Source organism: Diadema antillarum, unplaced genomic scaffold (genome assembly GCF_040938485.1).
Source record: "Diadema antillarum isolate AM-2024a unplaced genomic scaffold, OU_Dant_1.0 scf00000131, whole genome shotgun sequence".
Lineage (NCBI taxonomy): Eukaryota > Metazoa > Echinodermata > Echinoidea > Diadematoida > Diadematidae > Diadema > Diadema antillarum.
This window is the reverse complement of record NW_027271020.1, coordinates 121,786-141,337: the sequence shown is the minus strand read 5'-3', so window position 1 is coordinate 141,337 and position 19,552 is coordinate 121,786. Positions and strand designations below refer to the sequence as shown.

At 35.9% G+C, this 19,552-nt stretch overlaps 1 protein-coding gene across 1 annotated transcript in view; it reads right to left on the bottom strand.

Annotated features, from left to right (window-relative positions):
* The window catches only part of LOC139720609 (probable E3 ubiquitin-protein ligase HECTD2), a 39,319-nt gene that overhangs the window by 2,653 nt on the left and 17,114 nt on the right, over window positions 1–19,552 (bottom strand). Inside the window, exons 4-15 of the mRNA XM_071631965.1 lie at window positions 15,158–15,309; window positions 12,848–12,893; window positions 8,130–8,239; window positions 7,412–7,560; window positions 6,603–6,729; window positions 5,184–5,280; window positions 4,452–4,559; window positions 3,735–3,867; window positions 3,197–3,285; window positions 1,789–1,950; window positions 1,438–1,512; window positions 791–878 (exon numbers count right to left, since the gene is read on the bottom strand). Of these exons, the coding sequence (XP_071488066.1) occupies window positions 791–878; window positions 1,438–1,512; window positions 1,789–1,950; window positions 3,197–3,285; window positions 3,735–3,867; window positions 4,452–4,559; window positions 5,184–5,280; window positions 6,603–6,729; window positions 7,412–7,560; window positions 8,130–8,239; window positions 12,848–12,893; window positions 15,158–15,309 (1,336 nt within the window). The remainder of the gene's footprint in view (window positions 1–790; window positions 879–1,437; window positions 1,513–1,788; window positions 1,951–3,196; window positions 3,286–3,734; window positions 3,868–4,451; window positions 4,560–5,183; window positions 5,281–6,602; window positions 6,730–7,411; window positions 7,561–8,129; window positions 8,240–12,847; window positions 12,894–15,157; window positions 15,310–19,552) is intronic.

The following is a 19,552-nucleotide window of genomic DNA, read 5'->3' as shown; positions in this document are numbered from 1 at the left end:
TTTCATGTCCATAGACTATTGTTGAAATATTTTCATAAGATCATTTTCGCTGAACTTGACCATAGAATACAACTGCGAGTTTTAGAACTTAAGATACATCAATCAAGCTTATCACATCAACAGTGCATTGAAAGTGCACTGAACTTGAATGGCATTTTTTTCATGATTTGTTTAACATGGCTGCCAAGGAAGCAGTTGATAACAGGAATATTCGTTTAACCTGTGAAAAGATGTTGGACTTATAGTCCATGCCGAAAATACCAAGTCAAGCATTATAATCTAACTCCTTTGCTTTAATTGGTAACAGGAATATTTGTGGTATTTGTAAAAAGTTGTTCGACTTATAGTGCATGCTGAAAACACCACGTCGTGCATTATAAGCTATCTCTTCTGTTTTCATTGGTGACAGGAATATTTGTGAAATCTGTGAAAAGATGTTAGACTTGTAGTCTATGCTGAAAATACAAGTTGAGCATTATAATCTACCTCATCTGTTTTCATTGGTGACAGGAATATTTGTGAAATCTGTGAAAAGATGTTAGACTTGTAGTCTATGCTGAAAATACAAGTTGAGCATTATAATCTACCTCATCTGTTTTCATTGGTAACACGAATATTTGTGAAACCCGTGAAAAGATGTTGGACTTATAGTGCATGCTGAAAATACCAAGTCATCATTGTAATCTACCTCTTCTGTTTTCATTGATAACAGGAATTTTTGTGAAGTCTGTGAAAAGATGTTGGACTTATAGTGCATGCTGATAATACCAAGTTGAGCGTTATAATCTACCTCTTCTGTTTTCATTGGTAACAGGAATGTTTGCCCCATTTGGCTTCAGGTCGTATGTCATCACTGTGCCATAAACAGGTAGTGAACACTGTAAAAAAATGGCAACAAAGTATCGGAAAAGTGTTACACAAGGTATAGATGCACCATTCAGTTACAAATAACAGTATATATAAGATCAACACATACTTCTTACATGTTTGAAAGACAGATAACATGGACAATTATTTGGCAAGTTTTTGCCCAAGTTTCAAAAAGCTGGCATCTGTCTGGTTGAAATAAACAGGTATGTTTGATCTCTCAGCTAAATCACAAACATATATTACAAAGACATTTATCCATCTACATAATGAATTTTGTGTTAATTTGGGATAAAAACAGCATCATTTCACACACCATCTTCTAACAAGACATAAACAAAGTGACTAAAATTTCAAAAATTCGCTTGATGTTTGCAAGTTTTAAAGCTAACATAACAATGACAAAAATTGTTTAACTTCGATATGAACTCTTGATACAGTACAGCAAATATCACTTTGAAACCATGACCCCTCTGGAACAGAGTTGAGTTTGCACCCTAACATTACAAAGGGAGGAGAATTTTAATCCCTAGATTACCCAGACCTGGAGCCTATCCTCCTTTTCCTCACCTGAAATGTGGAGCAGAGATCATCCTCTACATCACCGTCATATTCCAGGAGCTCCTTCAGTCCATGGGCAAGATCCTGAAAAGAGGGAGAAGTGTAAACAGGGTTTGAATTCTCAGACTTTGTGCTACGATGGAGGTATGTGTTCAGGCATTTTGAACCCTGACTTGTGTGAAATCAAAAACAAGCCAAATTCATGTTATGCAAATGAGAGTATAGATTACTCACACACACCAAAAAAATCCTCTTTTAAGGTACTTAGTTTTTCACAAGAGTATTTTTCTTTCTTTCTTTTTTTTTATAGAATGTCCTTCATGTAAATTGAGGAGATGTCGAGTGGAGGTGATTCCTTACAGGATTAATTTGCTCTAGGTCATCCAGTCTGACGGTGCACCTGCCCACCGGGGCTTGGGGGTTGTTGTAGGGCACCACCGCTGGGCTCAGCAGCTTCTTGTAGGTGATGGCGGGAAACCGGATGTCCAGGATGGTGCTGTTGTAGACGGCCAGTCCCATCAGCTGCATAGCAACCACGCGCTAAGGAAAGCATCAATCACTCATGCATGTATCATTTCCCTTCATATCTTGTCACGGGTGATGCCCAGCACTTAACATTTTAAACATTGATAGTTTCAGATTGGATAGACCATACTCCAGAAAATATCAATGCTATATACCATGATGCCATATCAAACTAATGATTGTCATTAAAAATTTGTGCGAAGGCCATGGCTGCAGTATATTCTAAAAAAAGAAAGATGCTACTGAATACTGAGTACTTTCACGATAAAAAAGAATGACATTATTGCCGTACGTTGCTTCATCATACCCTCTAAAAAATTCAGCACATCATGGTCATACCATGCTCCCATCTAATAATGAGCACTTTCCTTGGCATTGGTATCCTTGACAATGATATACAGTACCTGCTAAAATAATTTATTTTCAATTTACAAATAGCATTGTTATATAAATATCATTTGCCCCTGCAACACACTATCTCTTGAAATGAACTCTGAGACATAAGTTTTGTTGGCATCATGTAGGATTACTAAGAGTAATCTTTTCATTACATTTTTCTCCCGGAATGGTGCATCATGTAAATAAAATGCATGAGCCAAAGACTGGGCAAACAATTCACAAACAAGATATGCAAAATGATTCTTTTTTTAAATAATTGTTTCCAGCATGAGCTATGGAGTGGAAATGTCAAAGTTTCTAAAATCAGTGCTTCTGGCTTCTCCAATGGAATATACCAATCTGTCCATACACCATGCATCTCTATCCACTTCAAAACATGTTTATCCTCTGTCCTAAACTTTCTCACATGGAATTTCCATTTCCATTGTTGAGCCTGTTACGTTCTTCAAACATTTTACCTAAAATTAAGGAGCAGTGATATGAAATCACTCTGGGTAGCACAAGCGAATTGCTAAAATTCACAGATTTAATCCTTGAACAAAGCCATATTTAAGGTTAAAAAAGAACAAAAACATATCAAACATCACAGAGAAAGAGATAGATAGATAGAGAGAGAGAGAGAGATGTAATTGTTGCAGATGCGATTGATATATTTCTGATGAGACATATTTTCTGCTGGCTTCAAATCAAAATCTTGAACTTTATCCATTTTACTTGCACATCAAAGACTTTAATAACAACGATGCTAAAATATCTTCTGACAGGCAAAGATTATGCATTATGCCTACTTTTCTATACATTCAAGCCTGTGAAAAGCACAGTTGTCACACATGAAAAAGGATACAACTCCAACAAGGTTGAACTCCTGGTTGCAGTCCGTGCAGGCTGGGTTAAACCAGAAGCAGTGTGACTTCTTGAAGTATGTGAACATCCCTGCAGCCAAAATCAAATGGATTTGGAAACTCAAAGGTGACTGCGCTGATCCTCAGAATGTGATTTTGCAGTGAAAACACAATTTAAGAAACTGTTCGAAAAAGGAGGTTGAATAGTAAGTAATGCAGCTGGATTGGACAGGCTGTGCAACACTATGTTTTAAAAAGTCAAGAAAAATAAATTAACCAAGGGTAATGGCAAACATTTTTTTTTCTTTTACACCTGATAATTGATAGGAATATGGATTTAGGAATATGGTATTCGTTTAAAAAACAAAACCAAATATAAAAAATAAGTGTTAACACACACACACACACACACCCAAAATGCTGAGTGCAATGTACCATTAGTTGAGAAAAAGAATGACAATAAAACTGTACAGACTGTATAAGATTTATATAATTCAACTACTCATGAGGTGAATATATAGCATCCATCTTGTCAGTTACCATATTCTTCCCGGAAGATCTTTCTGAGTAGAAGGAGGAACCATTCCTTGGTGAGGCCCCCCATATCCAGACCAGGCTCCCCTGCGAACGCCACTCGCAGCTTCTTCTTCAAGTCATGTTTCTTGGTTGCAACCTAGAACAGCACATATGAAAAATTGGGACATTCTTTAGCCCGTTGAGGACGAGTCCCAAGTATACTCGTGCAAGCGTCTTTGGGAAATGAGTGTTGTAGCAATTGAATTCAAACCATCCTCAATGGGTTAAGCTTCCAAGCATTATCCTGTGAATTTTCTCCACTTTGGTATGTGGTGAGATGTACTTTAAAGGTGTGAATTCGTAATTAAGTTCTTGAATCGCTGAATGGCTACGGAAGCACAGAAATGTCTCATGTTTAATTGGTGCACAATTAATGCTGTATCAGTATATATATACATTTCTTTGGGTTAAACACAAGAAAAGTAATGATTAGATAACAATACCAGAAAGATCTTGGGTTATCGATGATCTCTCATACTATCTCAGCCTAAATTTTGGAGATTGTGACAGAACTGCAATTTGGCAAGAGAAAGGTGAATTTCAAACAGGAGAAAATACATCAGTAGTGCGAAGCACATGGCTAGACGGAGGAAATTTTAACTCTAACTTGAGAGTGAAAGATATTGAGAAAATCTCCCTCCGAAAGCAGGAGAGGGTCTTGACTACACCTAGGAGTCTTACCTCATGCAGTGAGTCCGACACCAAGTGAGACCGGCGGACTTTGAGGTTGAGGAAGAGCATGTTCATGTTTGGCATTTCACGCTGCTGGACTTTGGCAACCAGTGTTCTCTGTAGCACAACAGAAAAATAAGATGATGAAATCAGCCTCTGATTTTGCTTTCCTTTCTTTTTCTAGTGGCTACTTTGAAAGCATTGAGTAATATATGGGGTGGCTTAAACGGGAAACAATGTTCTTGGTACAGCAATAGAAAATAAGAGGATGAAAACAGCCTTTGGTTTTGTGTTAGTTTCCATAGTGCCTTTGATTTTATCAAATTCCTATAGCTTAGAGTTTCCGATCACTGTTAACATTTCTTTATGGTGACTTGAAAAAAAAGGGAAACACTAAATATAAGTTTATAATCTAATGTTTAAAATCACTGTGAGTATAAAAACATCTACAATTTATCAGCAGAACCTAATTATACAGTAATGTAGTCATATGTTGTTGACCTTTACAATGTTCAAAATGGAATGTATGTGCCATGTCTAATTTTTGAGTTATCAGCAAGATTCTTCAAAAGAAGTGCACATAGAAAAGATCTAAAGATTACAGTTTGTCACCATTGGACATGGCCTAGAGTTGAAAAAAAAATACTCATCTGAAATAATCATGGTGCAAACATCTTTTTACCATTATCATACCATATCAACACTTTTATATTAGATAGAGTAATACAAGACTCAGCTGACCCTGGCTGTCATGATCATCTGTTGTTCTGAGTCCTTCTGCATGATGATTCTCTTCGCCTGAAGGCTCAGCACAAATGGGTACTGGCAAAACGTGAACCTATAGAACAGAATATCAGCAGTCACCACACTCCTGGTCAGAGATCTTACTTTCACATATTCATGGTTATATATTTAGTACTTATTCATTTTGATATCTCCACAGCGATCTCAAAGAAGCGATATCTCAGCAACTACAACTTTTGTCATCATTGGGACAAATGACTGAAGACTTATTATGCATACACCAAATTGGATATTTGCCCCTGTGCACTCACATAATCATTACAATCATTCCTCATACAGAAAAGGGTTCCATGATATATAACTGAGATTACTATTTTTCACATAAAGAAATCTCTTGGAAAATTATTGATTTAGAACTACAAGGGGCTTAATGTATAGAAGTTTTTCTCCAAACCTCATATTCAAAACATTTGCATATTTAGTTGATGACCACAGGAGATAAAATTTGATATAAAGCCTTCAACCTCTGCTTTCATTTACACACATTCGTGTAAGTACATCACACACGTCTTTACATTCATATTCATACATTCATATGAAGGCTTTGCTCACAAAATGAGCTAACTTCATTCTTGTCAATTTGAGATACTTGTGATTAAACCTGCTTTAAAAATGATAAAGTATGAGATAATTTTAATCACAACTTACCAAAATACTCCTCGTTAAGCAACAAGTGAGATATTACTGAAAAGGTCTTATTTAATCCTATACCAAATATCTGGACACTTTTACCCTATAAGGTAATCTTATATCATTTTTTACATGGTATATCATTCATGTGGAATTCCTATTCATTTTAATTCAATTGTTTATTTTTCTCTTTCTTTTTTTACTCTTTCTTCCTCCTCTCTCCCCCTTTGGTTCTCACTTTATTTCCTCTATTTCTCTTATTCTCTCCCTCTCTTTCTCTTTCATTTTTACTATCTTTAAGATGTAAATATGTATAAGTTATGTAAATATGTTTCAGGAGTCTGTATATATGTTATATTCTCAATCACTCTGTACATAATTATGAATATTATTCGTCATGGTGACCAACAAATTTTACAAGCTATGCTTTTAGTTGGGTCACCCCATTTCCATTTTGTATAGTAACTCTATATTCTGTTAATTCATTTGATATATTACTGTAATATTATGTGTCAATATGTAATCATCAATGCAATGCAATGTAAATGCAATGCAATGGAAATGGAAATGAAATGAATTAATTCAAATTCAAATTCAAATTTTGTTCTATCTGATGTACTTAATTTGGAATGTTTCAATATCGTACCTAACCCGTTTTGCAATGAAACTCTTCATATATTCACACTGTATGCTTCAGACTCAACCAGTATTAAACATCAGACTCACGTTAGCTGATTGCCAACAGGGTTCTGCCAAGCATAGTACTCCTTCATCAAGTCAATGTTATCCAGGGTGTTGTTATAGAAACATGTGTATGGAATCTTCAAGGGCTTGCACATTGAATTGGAGGCATCTAGTGGAAAGAGACAGACATATGGTATGTATAGTTTATATATGGTTAACATATGGTTTATTCTCAGGAAATAAGCTACATATTAAGGAATGCCATCTTTGTGAACACCATTGCATTTTTTCCGATGGATGAAAAGGCATATTTTTGTGAAAAACAGTATTTTTACCTTTCCTGCAATAGATATGTATGTTATTCAATTAGTAAAAGCAGTATCATTAAAGAAACTGCAGTTGTTTTAGGAAAATGAAGTACAAAATACTGCACAACAGTAACACTTTGGCATCTCTGCATATGTACCCTAACAAATATGTAAAGATTAATTGCTACAGTAACATGCTGAAGCACAATGACACGTAACTGGAATATTGCACAAGCATGAGTTGCATCTTTGCAATATTCTTTGTTCATTATCAATGTATTCTCTGATTAAAAAAAAAGAAGAACTGAAGTTCCACAGAAAGAAACTTCTTTAGCAAAGACAACACTGGAGATAATTGCAAAAAAAAAAAACAAGTTATTTAAAACAAAGCCTAGTTTGCCAGTTCATCTGAGGGCCCCTTTGTTTCATCTCTTGCAGCTAGAGCAATACTAGAAATCTTGACACCCTCAGACATTTTTGTGTTGGTGTAAGCATATATGTAAACCAGAGAGTAACCATATAACAGTAATTGGCAACACTCACTGAGAAGTGCCAGAACCTTGGTCGCACTTGGGATCCACCAGGAGCACTTGCCAATGGGGGGCAAGTCATTGTTCGAGGGCGGGAAGAGGCGGACAGACGTAAACTGCTGCAGACGGTCCACTATAGCCTTGAAGTTTGCTGCAGGCAACCTGAAAGAATATAGTAACAAATATAATGGCTTCTGTAAGTCCTCACAGACTCAAGAGCTAGTTGGTGCCTTCATCACAGCAATAGTAATATTTCTTCCACTATAATACCTAATTCCTTTTAAGAAATGAAGGACTATTACAGAAATTCCCCTTCATTTGTTATTAAAATCATTACCTAACATTAATGTGATGTGATTTTTTTTTTGCACAATAATTATGACATACTTCTGTTAATGAATAATACCAACAAAATAACAACAACAATAATAATGATGATATAATGATAATAATAATAATAATAACAACAATAATAATGATGATATAATGATAATAATAATAATAATAATAATTGCATGTACATGGCGATTTATATTGTTGTACTTGTTTCTCCAATATATGCAGCCTTTATCAACTTTTTTTCCGTTTAGAACTTGTCAAAACTTAAAGTGAGTATTTTTTTAACCTTTGAACAGGGCAGGTATAAAGACTCTAAATAAGTATGTGGGGGGGGGGGGGGGGAGGGGAGGGGGTTTAGACCTTTAGGATGGCATATGGAATGAGACTGTTACCCTTTAAACCAGTGGACCATGTAATGGTGATCATTGTCTGCCAGCGTCGAGAGCTGTCTCAGGAGGTGAGCAAAAATGACGTAAGTCGACGTCTTGTTGAACTGAGGGTTCTGTCAGAGAGAGAAAAATCACATTGGTCACACACTAAACTGATGTTCAAGACAAACTATACATATTGGGGGAAAAAATGAAGAGGGAAAGAAAGATAGAAATGTCTGCTTTAGTTTTGAAAGCAAACAAAGCATGTTTCGACATACAATTCTAATTGGAAAAACAACTTTCAGCACTTGTTGTTTTTTGTCACAGAAGAACATGACGTAGCATGATTCAAGACTTTCATATGCTGACCCTGGCCTAATCAATCAATGCTGCATGGGCAGCAGTAAGAAATGACTTAAGTGACCGGAACTATTCTATGAGTACATCTTCAAGAGTAACAGATGCACATTGTTCTAGTATTTTCTTTATTTACGGGTCAGTCTCATGCCTTGCTAATAAATTGATCTAAATTGAACTGAACTGATCTCCTGAGAATTGAAGTGATGTGAATTCAATTGAATAATTGACGTAAATTGCATAGCACTGTCCTATCCTTAAAAAAAAAAAAAAGGTTTGTCACGCCTGAGCAGCAGCCAGTTCTGCTACGGTGACACAATTTTTGTTTGAGTCCCCCTATGAGTACATCTTCAAGATATTTTTCAGTTTTTTTTTTCTTTTAGCAAATGAGCTAGCCTTGCAATGCCTTTAATTGAGACCGTGAATAATGCACTCTGCAGGCCGCAGACACTGGATTGAGATGCTGCATATAAAATGCCCAAACAAACAGGAATCTGTGTGTGCATCGCATAGCAACGGCCTCACTTAATCTCTGTCACAGGATTTCTGGTATCCAACCTACGCCATCGGTGTGTCTCGATCTTCCTGTGAGCTATTTCTAGCTGACAGAGCATATGATGTACTCCGTGCTTGATAGGAGTGAATTCGGGCAATAACTAGCCAGATCATCACAAAAGGATACCCTCACTGATGAATTATCTAAAAATTCATCAGACATGTCGAGACTCGGCCATATATCTATGTAAAACGCAGGTTGCCAAGATCATTTTGTTTTCACTCAATTTGTCCATGTCCCTGACTGAGATAAAACATCTCACCAGGAATACATGACTGCATTGCATCAATCTAATTATCAACGACCTCAATTGCATCGATGTCAATTGGAATTTGCAGAAGAACGAAACATCACAGCTAAGATGAACATGCACACTGTAGACCTGGAGAAGACAGCTAGTATGTAATTAAGTGTATCTTTCTCGGCATCACCGAGTCGATCACCACAGAACCAGAAATGCTGTATCTACCTGTTTGCGTACAACCATCGATATTTGATCTAATTTTGTGACAAACAGGCATGAATTTCTATTGGTGTCTGGCTAGGTTCCGATATCTAAGTTGTGAATATGCTTTTTCTTTCATCATCAACCCATTTATGAAGGCTGAGACATCCAAGGTCAAAGAGAATGAGTGCTGACAAATTGAAAGTGATACCGAATTTTTCTTCATAAGTGGTCATGCAGATGCCTATACATAATTATTATAAAAGGACATGGTAGGAGTAGCTGTCTATTGTTGCAATTTTTTTTCACTGATGGATCAAGAATGATAATGTCCTTTGTTAGGGCCATTAGATTTTTCTACTGACTATTCTTGGCATAAAAAGGATTGTAACATGTATTCAGATACTGGGATTAGTAGTGCGTCATTTGTATGACAAAACTTGTTTGTATAAAAGACAAAAACAATGACATATCTATAGGGCTACATACTTTCCAGTCCATTTACACACTATCATGAGAGAAATGGACATGTCAAGTGCAAAAGGACACTTGAGAGCTACAAAAAATTATAAAAGAATTTTATGACCTTACAAAGATTAAATGCACAGCATGTTGTGTATACTTATGCAAATAAATTGTACCTGCAGGAATCAAAAACAGTTGGAATTGTACTTGCAAGTTTCTGAATTTTGCAGTGGGATTATGTGCCATGAACATCATGTTTTGGAAAATCAAGTTGTTAATCTGTATTCAATTAAATGGAGTGCCAACCACTGACATGTCTCTATACTGAGTGCAATTACTTTACAGATCGTTTTCACTGCAAATACATTTTTGCGATCCCAACGAGCCATTTTTGCCACATTTACTGAACATCTCACAGATTAGTGTGCTCTGCTTCATTATGCTGTGGCAATTAATTGAAGTTTAATGAGAATCCATTACCTGATATGCCTCTTTTCCTGTTCACTATTAAAGGGATGATACATTTTTGGATGAGATGGGGCTGCAGTTTTCCAACATTGTTTTTTTGGTGTGTGTGTGTGTGTGTGTGTGTGTGTGTGTGTGTGTTTGTGTTTGTGAAATAATGAGAAACCTCTTTGTTTGATGAAAATTGGTCTTGCAATGACTGATTTATAAAAAAAAAAAGCTATCCTAAGAAAATACAACAGGCCACCACTTCTATTAGGATCTCTTTTTTTAAAACTTGTTTTTGGATATCTCAGTCATTTCAAAACCGATTTTCATCAAATAAACTTTCATAGACTGGTTTCTAAATATTTTGCAAAACGTTAAAAGCGAATTCTTACCTCAACCAATACTATGCAATCCCTTTAAAAGCGATGTTTTAAAGTCAAACTAGATGGCCCGTGGAAGGTTGTAGGCTCTAATTTCTGTGTGTGTGGAGTGCTAGATGTTTGAAAACTGTACTCCATGTGTTAAAGTTTGCACTTTCATCAGAAAGGTCGGTCACTATCAGTTGTAATTAAAAAAAGGAGTTTAAAAATCAGACATCACACTGGACAGTGTAAGCATGTACAATATGTGCTCACGTTTTTGTATGTAAACTGCAAAAAGTTGTTTGTTACTTCTTCTAAAAGATCTTGCTGTAAGATATTATGTGAGAGATTTGGTTCCACAAACTGGCAACACTCGACAACTTTAAAATCACTAATTCAACTGATATTGACTGTCTGGATAAAGAGGAGCCTACTGCTGGCGTCAGCATGATATCACAGGCAAAAATACATTGGGATTTTATTTTTTTTTCCACGAAAGATTACCGACGAAGGTCAATAACGAGATGGTTGAAAGGGATATCAGTTTGTTTGCATTTCGTTTCGCCTCATAAGAGCTCCGTGACAGGTTTGCCAGTGCACTGATAAGTCACTAATTATTCTTTGCACACACAGCTTCTGAGGGTATATTAATATACACCAGAGTATGCGGACATGCAACATCATCATGGAATACCAAGAGGGAAGAATTGAGTTCAGTTGAGATGCTAATCATTACTATCTTGTTCTAAATGAATTAGACTCACTGCATCTCCCATTTTGAGAAAAAAAAATTATCAAAGGGGACCTCTGGATCAGTTTAACTTTAATCTGTATAGAAAAGAGTAACATTTTACGAGCACGACAGTTAGAATCTAAGCAAAATCAGATTAAAAGTAAGGAAGTTTTAAGATTTAAAAGATGTACTAATTTTTGCAAAACAGTTCTTGAACAATTGATAAGAATATACAAATGATTGAGCTGATGATATTACCTCAAAATTTTCCAATGATAGTGTAGAAATAAAATGAGAAAAATTCAATTTTTCTGCTAAGTAAGCATATACTTAATGTTATTCAAGGCTGAATGATTTTGAAACAATGATCATACAGTTAGATATGTTAGGATTTGAGACTATCAAGGGCATAATTGTGGTAGAACAAAAAAAAAAAAAACCCGGAAATTTCAAGATTTAGTGTACTAACTATAGGGCAAGTTGTGAGATATGACATCATCAACTCACTATTTGCACACTCTTATTGACTGTTCAAAATCTGATTAGTGAATCTTTGCAAAATTTCACAATTTTATAACTTCTCTAATTTTCATGGAACTTTAATCAAGTTTTCATTGTTGCACTTGCAAGATTTTACTCCTTCTTTTCAGATGAACCTTTAACGGGTCTGGAATTCCCTTTAAACTCTAATTCCTAAATTGGCACATCCACTGGCTTGCTCTCTAAGCTAAGCGGAGTAGATGTCATGAAATGAATTGTGGATTAACAGGGTTGTATAATCTACCTAATCCCTATGGTATCACTTAAGCCTTCGTTAGAGACTGTGGCACAGTCAACTTTGCTTTAAGGTTAAAAATAGGACCGACTGACGGAGTGTAAATTAACATGGTTTGCTAGGTTATGACTACTTGAATGACAAGAGAAGGGCTAAAACTTTATCCCTACTTTGATTCTCAAGTGAAAATCCATCGTGCAGGTAACAATTTGACATATGATTATGAGTACAATATCAACATAATTTAAATACACACACACACATACACAAACACATTAATAAAATAAAATGAAATAAAAAAGAAAAGATGCAGAGTTATTGGTCTAGTATTATGTTGAATAATCTACATCAACTATCTCTGCCACAAAATATTTTTTCCCAAATCAATCAGAGACATGATCTATTTTTTTTTTATGAAAAAGTAATTACTTTTCATTAACAGTTAGTTTCCAAACATCTTAGTGAATAAAGCACAGTTAGAGTTAAACTATTAAAAGCACTGTAATAAAGCCAGCTGAAATCATTTTCATGAGACAAAAACCAACATGAAAATCAAATCTTCATGATGTTGCAATAAATTATGATTGTCTCACCTGTATCAAAACAAGATACGCCCTTAAATCATTTTTGTCTCTTGCCCTGCAAAAGATGAAAATTAGGAGAAAATCTCATAAACTTGAATGATAAAATGCATCGATATCCACTGACATAATTGCATTGCTTAAAGGGATGGGATAGTTCTGGTTGAGATGGGGAATCAGGTCTTAACTTTTTGTGAGATAATTAGAAACCACTTATAACAATGATACATTAAAGAGCATATAATTCTATGAGGAATTAAAAGTTTATCTGATAAAAATTGGTTTTGAAATGGCTGAGATATCTAAAAACAAAGAGTTCCTAATGGTAGGTGGGTCCTACCTTTTATTAGGACTGCTTTGATTTACTTTTTTTGATCACTCAGCCTTTTCAAAACCAATTTTCAACAAATAAACTTTGAATTTCTCTTTGAATTGTATGCTCTTTAACATTTGATAAATGGTTTCTAATCATCTCACAAAAAGTTAAAATCTGACATCTCCACCTCAACCAAAACTATACCATCCCTTTGATATATTTACTGTATGGGGTAGGCCACAGAGTAATCAATACTTGCAGCAATAACATCACTTTCACAATAACATTGTCTATATTTTGCCTACTGTTGAATATTTGATGTAGAAGGCCGATTAAATAGACATGCAATTATTGAGTCATAATCCAATTTTAGTCTCTGTGCTCTTATGTTCAGCACACAGGAAGGAAACAAAGGAAAATCGCATTTTATTGATCGCAATCACATAATATGGATACGGGAACAATGATGACTACTGCAATCACAGTGTTATGATAAGATATTATTGATATTCTCTGCATATGATATAAATAATTCATAAAAACAAGGGAGCAGATACAAAATGTTCTCCAGCACTGATTTTTTTGTTAAAACAATCTCTTGCTTTCTCTCTCTAAAATGCATACACAAATCTCAACATACATTATACACCAAACAAAAAAAAAGAAGTAAAACACCAACACATACACATAAAAACACCAACACACAAACACAAACACACACACACACACATAACCCAAACAACCAACAAACAATTACAATGAAAACACTCATACAAATAACATCAAAACCCACATGCACCCACACACACACAGTTTGTATACAAACAAAAACACTGTGCACAAGGACACAACACTCCATCCATTCCACTTCATCTCATTAGACGCTACATTTGATGACCATTTTGTTGTTGTCTTGGTCTCCCCCCCCCCCCCCATCTCTTTTCTCGCTCTCTCTGATGCATTTAATACCAAATACCAGGAAAGAGTGACCTCACTATTTGCTTTCAGCAAAATTTCCTTTTTAATTGATGCAACATTTCTCCCTCCTCTCCAGTACAGTTCAATGAATCCTAAAAGCATAGGCTTGGCTTGGCTTGGCATTGCTTTTGTCCACGGATTCAGCAACCACAATGTACTAAAAAAGCAATCCATAACCATGACAGCAGTATAGACGGAGAAAGATAGATAGAGAGAGGGAGATTGGCAAATGCTCGTGATAATCCTGTCATTGGTAGTTGCAGATGATTCACTTGACAATTTAGGCAGAGGGCTCCTGGATTTTGAGAGAATTATTTAATATTCTATGCAAGAATGATATGGACCACGGCAAAGAAAACACACACCCACATCCGGCCACACACATACATGCAAATGGATGAAATCATTTCTAAGAGGAGTGGCTATAAATGGTTCAGAGGATCAACCCTGTTGATGCCAGGGACTTTCGACAAAATAATGTACAGTACGTATGTCCACCAAAGAAATTACCCTCAGACTTCCACACTGACACCTTTCAACGTAATTAAACTGTATGAATACTATTTCAGGGTCTAAAAATGTACCATCTTGTCTAGATTTTGCAGAAAATCCCATTCAATTGGTTAAGTGGTCACAGAGAAATGTGGATCATAGTAAAGCATGTCATGGGTCTGTTGCTTCCAAGTTTAGCACTTGGATGCTCTTGGAACAGCATGAGAACTCAATAGACAGAACTTGGAGGGATGGGATTCCTGACATGCTCTACAAAGATCCTCATTTCTCTCTGACCACTGAAGCAAATCGGACCAGGTTTTCTCTGAGATGCGGGTAATATGTTATGGTTTCACACCCTGAAATTGTATTTGGACTGATTCACAATTCTTAAAGTTATTACTGCAGAGGGTCCCATGGTATTCTTCTGTTTTTTTTTTTTTCGGGGGGGGGGGGGACATAAGGTACGATGCTATGGATTCTTCTGTACCAATTGACACTCACAACACACAGAGGGTTAAAGTTTGATTTCTTACTTCTTAAGGTCCTTGAGGAGACTATTGATGATGCCTTTGAGGGTTATCTTCTGTATCTCCACGGTCGTCTCTAGGAGACACTTGTACACCTCATCGATGTAGCTCTGGAGCAGACCGCTGTCTTCCAAGCTCTTCGAAGGTTTTGATGGATCCTGTCATGGGCAATTCAAAAAAAAAAAAAAATCAGAGTGTGGCACCCCTGAAACCTTACAAAAAGATCCAGGTGAGAACTGCATCACAATCTGTTAAACCTTTAGCAACTGAAGATTCTGTACATAATAGCCTATTATTCCCTGGAAGGTACAGCAATATCATTCTCAATTTGACAACTATCTTAGTGATGTAAAATAGCTCACTGCATGTTTATTTTTGCCTATTATAAGTTATGTTCATTTGAAAGCCTATCAAGACTTTACCAAGAGAACGGTGATTTAATGAAGTAATTCTGACATACTTTTGTTGACTTTTTGACCTCCTTCAAATTACAAAATCATGTATTCTATATGAAAACAAAAACAATGGAAAAGCATAGAACTATAAAAAGACAATGGACAAGCAGTTTCTGGCATTTTAGGGAGTAATAAGACGGGCAGTTTCAGGCGTTTTAGTGGCTTATGGGTTAATATACAGTGTATAATAAACTGGAATGAACTGATGCCACAGTGTATGTGTGTCATTTACATTCAAATTAAGACTTTGTGGAAAATTATTGCTTAACCCTTTAATATGACCCAGAAATTAGCTTAACTCTCCAAGCTCTTTCATTAGCATTTAGGAATCCATTCAAACTTGACCTTGGTTGTAGATTAGCAACCTTACTTGGGTGTAGTAATGTGCCTTAACTCGTTGAGGATGGTTTGATTTTGCTACAACACGCATTCCCATAAGAGGCTTGCCCGAGTATACTTGGGACTCGTCCTCAACGGATTAATCCAACAGGAAGGCCAAGGTGACACAATAGGGATTAGGTGGAATAGGTAATCTCTTATCATTGACAATTGAGTATCTGAATATAAGAACGACCCAAGTCCATGGAACACCATTTCGAGTAAACTTTAAAAAACTTCATATCTTTTTTATTTGTCCAATAATATTCTATTTAACTGTGATGGGAAGGCAACATTAAACAAATTAGAATATATATGATCATGACAATTAACATTTACATTAATTGTGGAGAGGCCATTTTGTGTGATGGACTTGGGTCGTTCTTTGAATCATATGGACTTGGGTTGTTCTTTGATTCATATACATGATATTCTGCTATACAGATGAGAGAAGGATGAGAGAGGGCGCTATAATATGAATGTAAGAATGACCTAAGTCCTTCATTTCTACATTCATATAAGATTTAACTCATTCATTTCAGGCACTTCAGGGGATAATTAGGATTTATCATTTATACACAACATGAGTCCATGCATAAACTACAATTTCCCATGTCAAACTGAATTTGGCAAAAAAAAAAATTGGACTTGGGTCGTTCTTATATTTAGGTCTTCAATTAGTTTCCATGCATCTGTACTAATTAGCAAAGAAAAAAAAAGGAGAGTGAGGGACATAGAGTACTACAAGACAAGGACTTTGTTTTTGACAATTTGACAATATGACAGATACACCACTTATAGACATAATACCACAACTATATTCATCAAAAAATTCCCACCATTATAGATAATTATCATATCACAAAGATAAATAATTATCGTATCACAAAGAATAAACCAGAAGGAAAAAGACTTGTGCAGGAAACTCAAAAGATCATCAATATGATCAAATATTGTATCTTTGTATTCCGAAGGACAAAGTTAATGATAGTTACACTCATTTATAATTGGGACTCGGCACTCTGTCTGATTAGAAATTTGTGTATCCCAGCGACAATGATTGTTGTATACCCTAGATTATCGTTTATGTCAGCATGACCTAAAAATTCACCACACACTCTGTGAGAAGGATCAAGGACCACAGTGCGGAATAATGCTGTGTCGGGTGTTTGTGTCCAGGAATTCTTTTAACCCATTGACGATGGACTGATTTTGCTACAACACGCACTTCCCATAGACACTTGCCCGAGTATACTTGGGACTTGTCCTCAACGGGTTAAGGAGTATGTATACTTTTAGGTTTCAGCTTGGGAGGACCTGAAACTGATGAAAACAAATGGTGTATTTTACATGCTGTCTCACTTTGATACCGAAAATATCAAGTCATTTTTTTTTTTTTATTTATGTCGGATATGATTATCACTTTAATGAGAGTTCATTGGATGTGAGAAATTGTGAACTATTACTGCTATGTGAAAAAAAAATGACACACATGAAAAGATGTAAGAAATATATATTCAGATACGCTGAATATGTTTGGTTTGAAATGCAAGATAAATGTGAAACAGAACCCCTTTCAAGTTGAAGTAAGTCCCAGTTGAACTGCCATATCCCTATCAAATAATTAATTACTGGTGCTCAAACACTGCCCCCCCCCCCCAAAAAAAAAAGAAAAAAAAAAAGAAAAAAAGAAGAAGCTATGTTATCATGATGATATGCACTTCAAAAAGTCCATGCATTTTCATGAAATGATTCCAGTAATATCTGAGATTTTGATATTCATATCTCGATATTAGATTGTCAAAAATGTGTGTCCAATGTGCAAGCTTACTTTGTTTACGTACAGTGTACATAGTTGCTTTCAATAAAGCATCATCTGAATAACAAGGTTTAAGCAGCTAAATGTTTTCTTCATCACTTTGGAGACTGAGGCTCTGTTATCTCAAGTAGATGTCAACATAACTGGGACACACAGAAAATAACAGAATAATGCTGCCAATCATAAGACATTGGTTTTAAAGGGATAGACCAGACCAGCAAGCATTGGCTGGGAAGCATGGAAACAGAGCATTCATCATAGCACATCCAAGGACACAGGAAAATTGAGAACATTAAATGCTTTTAAATGCACATCCTAGATTAAAATGAATATCATTGGCCAAGCTGGTATTGAATCCTTCATGCACAAAGTTTTCATACGTCATGCTCTCCACTTTCACAAACCATGCTATCTTAATGGCATCGGAATTAATCCCCCTTCGCTACATTTACAAACAAAATCCTCCCAAAATTTAATAATAAAAGTATGTTAAATGTTACATATCATCCTAGGTTAACTGCATAATGCAACAGTCCACATAAAAGCCACTGACAAGCAAACAAGATTGAAAGGACTATGTGATCCCCTGTCCAGTTAATTAAAAGGACAGCTGAGCTGATCACACCAAGAAGGTGAAAGCACTTAAGTAGGCATGTTGACTGAGAAACAATCAGACAGAAAGCCAACAATATACACAGAGTGTTAATGCCCTTTTTGAAATGCCCTTTTTGAAATGGCCTTACACATCCCAATAAATTTCACCTGCAGATACTCTAGTAGGAAAAGGTTTAGGGACAGCTTGTGTGAAAAGCCAGCCCAAGTCTCTTCCTATTCAGAATGAGGATATCAAGGTCCCACATATTCCTTTTTGGCTGGGTGGGGGAATTAGAAAATCCAATTCTATCACATGAATATTCTAGAATGACAATAAATGTAAAGTGCCCACAATTTTTATCCATCAGCTTTTGACTCATTCAGCTTTTATACAATTCATGTTTTTTTTTTGGTCAAAGACCCTGAATAATGGCTGGAATTTTCCAATTCTTTCCTGTTTGGAATATGTGCATAACTAAAGGTGTATGTGCAGACATACTGTGCTTATACAATTAACATAATGTTAAGTGGGGGCATATTACTGGGATTCACACGTACATAAATAAGTGGGACACAAATCTCAGGATTTACATGGCGATAGAAATGTCAAGATGTTTGAATATCTGGATACAAAAATCCCACCGATTATCGCGATCAGCACAGCGATGAAAATCTCAAGAAATCTCGCGCTTATTTCTTAATTATCCCAATAATTTGCCATGTGGTGACCATGTGAACGCTGGACCAAAATGATCTCAAGCCTTTATATCCCATAATTCAAAGCACACATCACAACAGCATATGAACCACAACAACAGCGCATGCACCATAACACTGTGACGCACAAGAACAAATAGCAAAGAAAATCACATGCAGTAAAGTGCACTTGTGTGTACCAATTGGCATGATATTTTGTTATGTGAACACTTGCAAATAATCTCGAAATTCGGATCGCCATGGCGATCCCGCTTTTTCTCTCCTTGTGAACACTTGCAAAAATCTCAAGATATGGATTGCAATTTATGTCCCACTACTTTGTTAGTGTGAATGTGGATATTGTCCAGTACCAGGGGGTATTGTGGCATAGCGAATAAGACTACACTTAAATCAGTCATAAAGCTATTAGAGCTTTTATCTCTCATTAATAGTTCATTT